The sequence below is a fragment of the Pteropus alecto genome, unplaced genomic scaffold (assembly GCF_000325575.1).
Source record: "Pteropus alecto unplaced genomic scaffold, ASM32557v1 scaffold101, whole genome shotgun sequence".
Taxonomy (NCBI): Eukaryota; Metazoa; Chordata; class Mammalia; order Chiroptera; family Pteropodidae; genus Pteropus; species Pteropus alecto.
The window spans coordinates 2765315-2775435 of NW_006432945.1; the positions used below are offsets into that span (position 1 = coordinate 2765315).

The window sequence follows — 10121 nt, forward strand, 5'->3', positions numbered from 1 at the left end:
CCGTCCCTCCGCCCTCGACCAATCCTCCGCCCTCGCCCCCCCCCGCTCCCCGCCCCCATCCGCTGCCATCTCCCGGAGTGCCCGGAGTTAATATCTTCCCAGCCACCCGCCGCTTCTTTCCTCTCTCCAGCAATTTTTATATTTTATTAAGTGTCTCTTCCTTTTTCTTTTTTCTTTCTTTTTCTCTTCTTTTCCTTTTTCTTTTTTTTCTTTTCTTTTTGGCATTGCTTTGCAGATGTTGGGATGAGAGTCGGAGCTGAATACCAAGCCCGGATCCCTGAATTTGATCCAGGTAGATATATTTGCTTAGGCAAAATCCTGTCTCCCCTTTGCTGGGATTGGTTTAGGGTGGAAGGGGTAGAGGACGGGCGGGGTAGGGGTCCGAGTGTGCGGTTGGGAGGTGATGCGGGGCTGGGATGGGCAGGTATCTCTGGCGGGAGGCTGTCAAGCTTGGCAGGGCTGTGACACAGGGCGTGTGGGCAGATGTGTGCATTGCAAGGTTAACATGGTTCCTTTGGAGGCCACTTGCTCGCTGGTGACATCGCCCTTCTGCCCCCGGAGCCCGGGGCGATGTAGGGGAGAGCAGAGGGAGCTGGCCCTCGGCGGATTAGGGGTCCGCGACTGGGGGAGGAGCGGCTGCGGGACCGCGGGCTGGAGGAGAGGCTGGCAGTACGGGCTGTGTGTGGAAGAACCATGCCAATGTCAATTGCCATTCCACCGGCCGGGGGAGCCGAGGGCCGCGCTCCACGAGGGCGCCTAATGCCTGGACTGCTGTCACCGGCCGAAGCCCAAAGCGAACCCTGCCCGACCCGCGCGCACCCGGGATTTTATTTTTTCTTTCTTTTTGGCTAGGTGGTGTAGCTTTGCTCGCGACAGCTCTGCGGAGTGTAGGAGCCGAGGAGAGAAAGGGATGGGGGAAGGGGTGGGGAGAAGCCAGAGGCACACACCTCGCTCGCGAGCCAGCCCTAGGAAGTCAGACCACAGGACAGTGGCGGCAGCTGCCAAGGAGACATTTTCTCCCGGAGCAGCCAGGTTCCAGCGGCCTCTGCCAACCCAGCTTGCGGGCTCCCTGTCTACTTTTCTCCAAACAGGCTCCCTGGCGGTCACGGGATTTCAGCCTGGACGGGGATTGGGCGAGAGTTCCGCATATGGAGGCGCCCTTGCTGGAGCCTCTCGGAGTGGAGCGTGTTTCCTTCTCCCCACCCCACCCAGACCCTCTTCAGTTCAGCCTTTGGACAGACTTTGAAGGGGCTGGGTTTCTTCTTCTTTTGGTCAGTTTTTATGCCCATTGCCTGCGCATAATAACGTTGCGTCAGTGTCAGACTCTTGAATTCTGTATTAGATATTAATGGGATTTACTTGTATTTTCTTGGGGAAAATAGCACGTTTATTTGATTATAGGGTATGGATGGGTATTTCATTTCGCCTCTGCCTGTTATGGCAATTCAAAATGGTATTTACCAACCAGTTAAAGAGTATTAGGTAGCAAAACTCCTGTTCCAAGGGAGGGAGTAAAATCAATGAGTGTTAAGAGAATTGTCAGTGCAGGCTATTTTTCAATAGGTTAAAACAACCATATAAGAGTTCTCACTAGATCTGGTTGCTTTCTAGTGACATTGCGGTTAATACATTTTATTCAGAAGCTATCATTGTGTGTACTGGTGGGCTTCAAATAATTTAAAATGTTTTGTGAAACTAATTTTCATGTAGCTAGAATGTGAGTAGCACTTTCACATTACTGTGCTGCTCAGGTTTTAGCTTGACATTTAGAAAGAACATGGTTTGACTTAAGATAGACTGAATTCAGTTCCCAGCTCTTTTATCTTTGTGCTCTGAGCAAGTCACTAGCCTTCTCTGAGCCTCAGTTTCCCTAGCTGTACAATAGAAGAAATTAAAAATACTTAATGGAATTCTCACTAAGAATACAAGACTGGGCAGTTATTTAGAAAAGGCTAAATTTCATAATTAAGAATGATTCTGCATACATGAGTTCTTTTCTGATTTGGGGCTTTCATTGGGACTTGGCTTTGGTTGGAATTGATAAACCTTTTCCAAATTAGAACTCAACAGCCAGGATTATTTCATAGGTTAATAAATATACTTATCTTTTTGTCCCATTAGTTAGGTTTACATTTCATAGACAACTATAAGGGTCTTGTCTTGAAATGCCAGACTTAATGCTGAAACAAGTTTATGCATGTCATGGCCTGATCACTGTAAAGCATTTTTGTTTCATAATAGGCTAAATACTGGAACAAATTTCAAAATTGAAAAGTAATTCATTAGAAGTGCAGAATACTTCTTAGGTGGTTTCACATGGCTACTATTTGGATTATCCAGTTTACTTAATAATCATATTTTGCTTGTTTTGAACCTAAGAATATTTGTGGGGGGAAAAGTCACTGAAATATTACTGTATTTTAAAATTATATTTTTAACTTATTTACTCAGACTATAATTGCTATTCTTTATTAGAGTAAAGATAAATGTCATTATGTAAATTCACCTATTCATTTTTCTTTCCAATCTTCTGCAGAAGAATACTAAACCGGAGGACAACTAAAACTAGTTACTGTTTAATCTTAGGTCGTTTGGCTCTTACACACAAGACCCTTAATCAACTTGTGTATAGTTTTTGTTTTTTTGTTTTTTTTTTTTTTGCTGTTATGGGCAAATCTTGTTAAGCATATGTAGATTATCAATTATTAGACACTTTTTACAAGGAAATACTGAACCTTTATGCCATTCAACATAGTACCTACCATTGTTTTATTTTATTCTGAGTGTTATACTGTTGCGTGAAGTATTTACTTCGCATCAATATAATTGGGTGAAAATTTAAACGTATTTCCCTAGAAAAGATAAGAGATTTATTAATGATAGAAGTTGAGATATAGTCAGCTCTTCTCACTCCTTTTCTCTTTTTCATACCTTTATCTTTAGCCTCATAAATCACTCTATAGAGATTGTTCATCCATGGCCATCCAAGTCATCTGGAAGAAAAATTCCTTGGGTGCCAAGATTATTATGATCAGTATGTAGAAAAATTAAAAGAGACTTTTTTTGTGGAAGATATTTTTATTAGAGGAGTTGTTAGTGATGATAGGAATTAAACAGAAAGAATACATTACTGACATTTAGAAACAGAAGAATTGTGATTTAAATTAGAATTAATGAAGTTAGAAGATTTTAGAAATAGTTTAGTTAATGTACCATTGCTAAGAATGCCTTTATAAAAATTTACTTATTGGATTTCCGACTATTTTCTTAGATTCCTTTTTTTTCTTTCAATTATTTACTAGGTCTTCCCAACTTTTATTTAGTGCCTACTGACTATCCTTATATCATAAGGAACAGTTTTTGTCTTATCATATGGCTTTTAGCTAAGATGGCGTAGAGACCTTGGATAAACTACCTGACGTGTCTAGGCCTTAGTTTTCTTAGTTGTAAAAGGGAGACAATGATAACTATATCATAGGATTAAGTGAAACTTAATATATAAAGAAATGTTCTTCAGAATAATTTGTTTGAATACATAGCCATAAAATTTTGAAAACACATTTTCTCATATATTTTCAAGTCTACATCTATTATTTGTCACTGAGTTGAAATTTGTCACTGAGTTGAGAAATGTAATCTCCAGTGTATTGAAAATATTAACACTTTGAAATAAAGCTGTTATATCCTTGTTTAAAATGCATCCAATTAAATATAACTAGAGTAATGTGATGGTATCTATTTTATAAAATATTTGAACAGACTCCTAACAGTCTGAAAGTTTACATAGTTCCTTTTTGTCTTTGAAATCATTTCCATGCATTTTCCCTGAAGGATTTTATAATGTGCTTTTGTGCTTGAAAGCGCTTTATTGATCACCTGTTCAATTTCTCTACCACCATAATATGTATTCTTGTGAACATAAGGTTCTAAGTGTTAAATCTCTTCTGGTATGAGTTATTACAATGAATGCATAATTGATTAACATTCTAATAGTCATGGTGCCTTGAGTAAAGGAGGGCTTTGCTGATAGCCTTTGGCACTATAGAGGTTTTAAAATTTTAAGCAGTGTATTCCTAGATTTGGAATAGGTGAGAGACCTGCCTTTTTATTTTGGTGAGAAAAGGCCATTTACAAGGGAAGTCAAAAGTAGAATGAGCGGATAGCTTAGACTACAGGTGAGTTCTCAGACAGATGGTCTTGGGAAAGAGAACAGGGAAGTTGTAGGTATGAAAATTGATTCCCATGAGATTATTCATGCTTATGTACCCCTTGGAAAGTCTTTGTTTATCCCAATGTGAAGTTGGTGAATTAAGTATATGATTCAGAGCCTAGTTTATAAATGGTAGAAATGAAAAATATATTTGGAGTGTCTTAATAGTCTTAACACTTAAACTCTTTATAGAATATTCTATGATTTCAAAGTGCTTATTTTAAATGTCTTAAAGGAAATCTAAAAAGTAGAGTTTTATTTTTTATGCTTAATTTTGAAATTTGCTATTTGAAATTTGGTATAGAAATCCCGGCTTATCAAAATTATGCAATTATCCTTTCATATCCACTGAGGATTGGTTTCAGGACCTCTCGAAGATACTGCATATAAGCTCAAGTCCCTTATATAAAATAGCACAGCATTTACACATAACTGATGCACAGCCTCCCATATACTTTTAATCATCTCTAGATTACTTATACTGCCTAACGCAATGTAAATGCTGAGTAAATAGTCGTTAGTTATGTTGTTTAGGGCAGGGATCTCCAACCCCTGGGCCGCAGACTGGAAAGTCCGCAGCCTGTTAGGAACTGGGCTGCACAACAAAGTGAGTGGCAGGCCAGCAAGCGAAGCTTCATCTGTATTTGCAGCTGCTCCCTAGCACTTGCATCACCGCCTCAACTCCACCGCAGATCATCAGGCATTAGATTCTCAGGAGCACTGGTCCCTGTTGCCAACAAGGTGGGGACCGCTGGTTTAGGGAATAGTGATGAGCAAAAAAAGTCAGTACATGTTCAGTATAGACAAAACCATCATAGGCCGAACCATATAGTACATATCCACAACAACATAACTTTTTTTTTTTTTCCAGAATAGTTTTGATCTCATGGTTGATTGCATCTGCAGATGTGGAATCCATGGATCCAGAAGGCCAACTATACTTTTGTTTTATAGTTGTTGTTTTTCCCCAATTGGTCTCATAAATATACTTTACTAACTGTAGTTGAGGAGATCTAAAAGTATCAAAGGGATTAAACTTAAGTTTCCTTTAATACTTTTGAAAATTTCAATAATTTTCACAACTTATGCTACTGTAGCCTATTAAAATTATAGCTTGCTATCTAGATTTTGATTTGTTTAATCCATTTGGAAGATAAAATACTTATAAGGCTTAATTTGTGAGTCAAGGTTTGATTCTCAGTATTTCTGAATATCAGATAATTTTGAGGTATAATCTTAAGTATTACAGAAAACAAACATCTGGTTTAGGTTCTTTAGATATTTTAGTTCATTTCTACTTTTGTGATAGAAAAGGTAAAACTTTATTGGATGCAAAGCATCCTTGGGGTAAATTGTTTTTAATAATACAAGTTACTTTCTCCTTTTATAGGAAAGGAATCAAGTCTGAGTTGTCAGAAAAACAAAAAGGTCATTTCAGCTATTCAGTTTTATTTTAGACGGGTTGTTGAGAAGAGGCATCAGCCATTTGTGTTAGAACCCCATGAGGTTTTATTCCTTTATATTTTTATTTGATTCATAATGTGAAAAGAAGCCCTTTTAGTGTAGAGAAAGAAGAGAGAACTTAAAGAACTGTTTTCAATAAACATATACTAGCAGTAAGTTATATAATATATACCATATACTAGCTACTTATATGTATTAATTCATTTAATTTTTGAACAACTTTGTGAAGTAGGTATTCTCATCATCCCTATATTTAACGATGAGTTACATTGAGGCACAGACAGATTAAGTAAATTTGCCCAAGGTGACAAAGTTAGGAAGTGGCAGAGCTGGGATTCAAACTTGGAGTCTGGCTCTGTAATAGTTACATCATTATAAAATATCTCATTTCTGTGAACATCAGTCATTTCTTGGGCCTAGTTGACACATGCATGATTGAAAATGGTGAAGTCCAATTCAAGGGTTCGGGAAAGAACATTGTGAAATGCCTAAGTAGGCATTCTGTACTACCAGACACCATTTCTCTCTCTCTCCACACACACACCCTATTAGAAGAGCTGTTGGTCCCCGCAGCTTGGATGCCAGTTTCTGCCAATCAAGTTGTTAATTATAGTGCTAAGATTTTGGGGGAGATACTTAACTGTTTATTCTTCACTGGGAAAAATACAAAAAAATAGTTTATATTTGTTTAAAGAGATATTTAATGAAATTATTTTAATTCAGATCTGTAATGCAAGAATCAGATGCAAGGAAATATGTTTAAATATTAAGCATCATATTAAGACTTGAGACTTAATGGAAACCTTTGTTGCATTCCATGTTCTATTAAGTAGTATTTAAATTATTGTCATAATCCATTGTGAAAAAAAGTGCCATGTTAAAGGTTTGAAGTTTAAGATATTCACTAGAAATAGCAATAGATTTTATTCAGTGAAGGCCTCTGATCAGTTTAGATATTTCTGTTTCCATTGAATGATTTGGTTCTTTTGTGTTTATGTTTTTATTTTATGTGGTTAAAATTAAATATATATTTTAATATTGAAGTTTTTAAAAGACATTAAAATTTATTTTCATTGACTAAATTTTGGATAATGTACTTCTAACTTGAATTTTCTTAAATTCTCAGCTATTTTTGTCCTATTTTATTAAAGATACTTATGACAAAAAATAGGTTTTGCTTTTAGATTTATTTTCTAATTGTGGTTTTTCTAATACTTTGATAGTATTGTCTCATTCTTCTCCATCCTTAATTCTTCCTTATAGTAAAACATATATAATTTAAAAAAACAATTTCAGGTTTGTATTTCACCAACAGTGTATCATTCTCTAATTAAAATTTCTTGATTGAATATACAGTAGTGATGTATGATGATTGTCCAAAAATTAAAACCTACGGAGTGATATTAAATTATTGCTTGATAGATAACTTTTCTAGATTGAAATTATAGTGGCAGTTTCTTTATCCGTGGAAATGAATGTTCTGTATTCCAGATACCTTATAACTTCATAAATGATCATGGTTTAACCTCAGAATTCTGTTAATATTATTTTGGGATTCTGGTCATTAGTTGGTGGTAGCTATCAACACTTCATAAAAGTCAATTATGACATTCATAGACGAGTCTTTTTAAAATAGGTAGCAACGGATGCTTCATTTGTTGATAGTTTTAATGAACTCAGATGCACCTAAGAATGGGAAGAAGCCAGAAAAAGACCACTGAGTAATTAAAAGACAGACCCCGTGGGCATGTACTTGTCTCTAGGATAGCTATGTCAGCCTTCATTCGTTCTGTATTCTCAGTTTACATGTAGTTTCAGTAGAGATTGATTTTTCTGACTTTAGATTATAACAGATGAGAAATAAATTAGAAACAGCAATAGTATACTCCTAGATTAGATGTAGACTCTTGCATTACTTTAAAAATAAGTAACATTCCTAACTTTTACATTTTTTGACTTTTCCTATTATATAGAACATATACTTTTATTAATATAAAATGTAATAAATAAAAAGGAATCCTAAAAAGGAATAGCTGGCAGGCTTCTAGTAAGGAATAAGATTAAATAAAAATTGTAAAATGCATATACAAATATTTAAGAATTACAGTAATCTTGACCCATTTAGATATGGAGCAAAACAGTAACCACCCAAGGTATTCTCAATGGTTATAAGAGTTTTTAATGACTCCTAAGTAATGTGTAGAGGTTGAGTCAGAGTTATTACTTATAAAGAAGAGATGTATAAGGTACTCAAGGAAGTCTTTAAACGGGGTTAGATTCAGTGTTTATGAAATTTCCTTCATTTTCATATTTGGGATATTTACCATATTTAATGTAAATCTGTTTTCCATCTATTTTCCTGTGCTTTATTTCTGTCTCTTTTGTAGGTATTTACTAAAATAGAAATAAACTAATTTTGTTTACACTTATTTTGTATATAAATAAAAATCCATCATATTCAAAGTAATTAATTTTTTCTCTAGGTGCTACAAAGTACACAGATAAAGACAATGGAGGAATGCTTGTGTGGTCTCCATATCACAGTATTCCAGATACCAAATGTAAGTTTTGAAATCGAATGTTTATGTCAACAAAGATCTATCGACTAATGCAAAATGCAATTTATATTTTTTTGGGAGGGTATCTTAGATTCTTATTAAGAAAAACCATTTTGTCTGTTTTGTTTTGTTTTTTGATGGAGGTTTTATGTTAGAATGTTTTTCCTTTTGAAAGATAGTGGGTTGATCATTCCAATTTGTGTCAGGCCAGAAGACTGAGAAATCCTAGGATCTGATGGCATTGCTGCTTAAATCCTCAAGCAGGGGAGGGAGTTACTATGTAGACATCTGCACAGGCTTTTCCTCAGTGTATGGAGCTGTAAAGAAATGCCTTCAAACTTCAGAGAGCCCACTATCATTACCATTTTAAAGAGGAAAGGGGAAAGAACTGACTTCAGCAGCCATCAATCAGGTCATCTTTGTACTCTCCATTTCTGGACGGAGACCTTCTGGATCAATGACCATGCACTTCTTGAATCATGGTGTGGCTTTAGACTTCAATGTGATGTAGCGGACCTGATCCTTTGCGGCACATCAGATATAGGAAACTTGCAGGTAACAAAACTAAGATCCCCACCCCTCCATTTAGTTATCATTGAATTTGCTAAAACAAAAAACCACTGAACAGCTATTCTAGCAGCTGTAAAATAAGATTGTCTTTTGGAAATATTTACTAAATCTTGTAGATGTTCCATAATGGTTTATTTAATCCCATGAAAAGTAATGATCTGTGCATAGTAAGTTATATTTAGTGATGCCATAAGAGAACTAAAAATTGAAAACTGAGTATTATTTTGCATACTCGATAATTCTTCCTATTTAAAAGTTTCAGAATACCAGCACAAGGTCTAGCTGGTAATCTAGGAAATTAATGCTCTTGAGGCATTCTTACACAAAAAAACATGAAACTGTACATTTGGCCTTGAACTGTCGGGTTTCTTTGATTTAATCCTCCTTACAGGTAAAGGTTTTCATTCACAAACAGTGTCAGCATGTCATTGGCTTTTGCTGTTTTAGTACTGTGTTATATACTAGTACATTTCTTAGCAAAGTGGGAAACAAAATTCGGAAAGGCAACATTCTTGGTAGTGTGGAGTCTGTGGAATATGCAACTGAAGGTCTAGGGCTATACATTGGAATCACTTGGAGAACTTTAAAAAAAAAAATCACACTACTGATGTCTGGTCTCTGTCTCAAACCAATTCAATCAGAATTCTCAAAGGTGGAGCCCAGACTTAACTTTTTAAAAGCTCCCCTACTGATTTTAATGCACAGCCAGGGTTGAGAACCACAGATTTATTAATATTGTTTAGCCTTCTATTTATAGGACTGTAAGACATTTTCATTAAAGTTAATCGGCATATATTTAGACCTATCATGGATTTAAGTTCTATGGGTTCTAAATAAAATATGATACTTGGATTTTCTGTACCAAAAGTTTACAATCTTATGGAGATAAAACAACATCCATGAAAAATAGTTGTTGTTCTAACAGCATTATTGTTATAATAGCATATTTATGTATTAAAGTATACTAATAATAATGACAAATTCTTATAAAGTACTTAAAATTTGCTGGGTGCTATTCTAAACACTTTACATGCAGTTTAATCCTAGGAGGAAGGTACTGTTTTTATCACCATTTACACTAAAGAAACTAAGATACAAAAAGGCCAAGTTAATTGCCTAAAGTTAAAAACCTAGTGACAAGGCTGAGAATCAAGCTCAGGTAGACTGGCTGTTCTAAGATCAGAATTTTTAACTACTGCTTCTGAAAAACGTGCTTAAAGAATTAATTTGTATATATACATATATATAGCTATATAAATTATGTATAATTTGTACCATATATATGTGGTAGATAGAGTCAAGGAGTGACCGTATGGACT

The 10121-nt window shown here is 35.7% G+C and overlaps 1 protein-coding gene across 5 annotated transcripts in view; it reads left to right on the forward strand.

The window, feature by feature from the left end:
- The first annotated feature begins 58 nt into the window (after positions 1-58).
- The window catches only part of RCOR3 (REST corepressor 3), a 50380-nt gene continuing 40317 nt past the window's right edge, over positions 59-10121 (forward strand). For 2 of the 5 annotated variants that reach the window (XM_006907697.2, XM_006907699.3), the window contains exons 1-2: positions 59-292; positions 8158-8235. In XM_006907697.2, coding sequence (XP_006907759.1) covers positions 244-292; positions 8158-8235 — 127 coding nt within the window. In that variant the 5' untranslated portion in view covers positions 59-243. Of the gene's footprint in view, positions 293-8157; positions 8236-8438; positions 8788-10121 lie in introns of those variants that run through there. The other 3 variants (XM_025043898.1, XM_025043899.1, XM_025043900.1) reach the window with 3 other exon arrangements.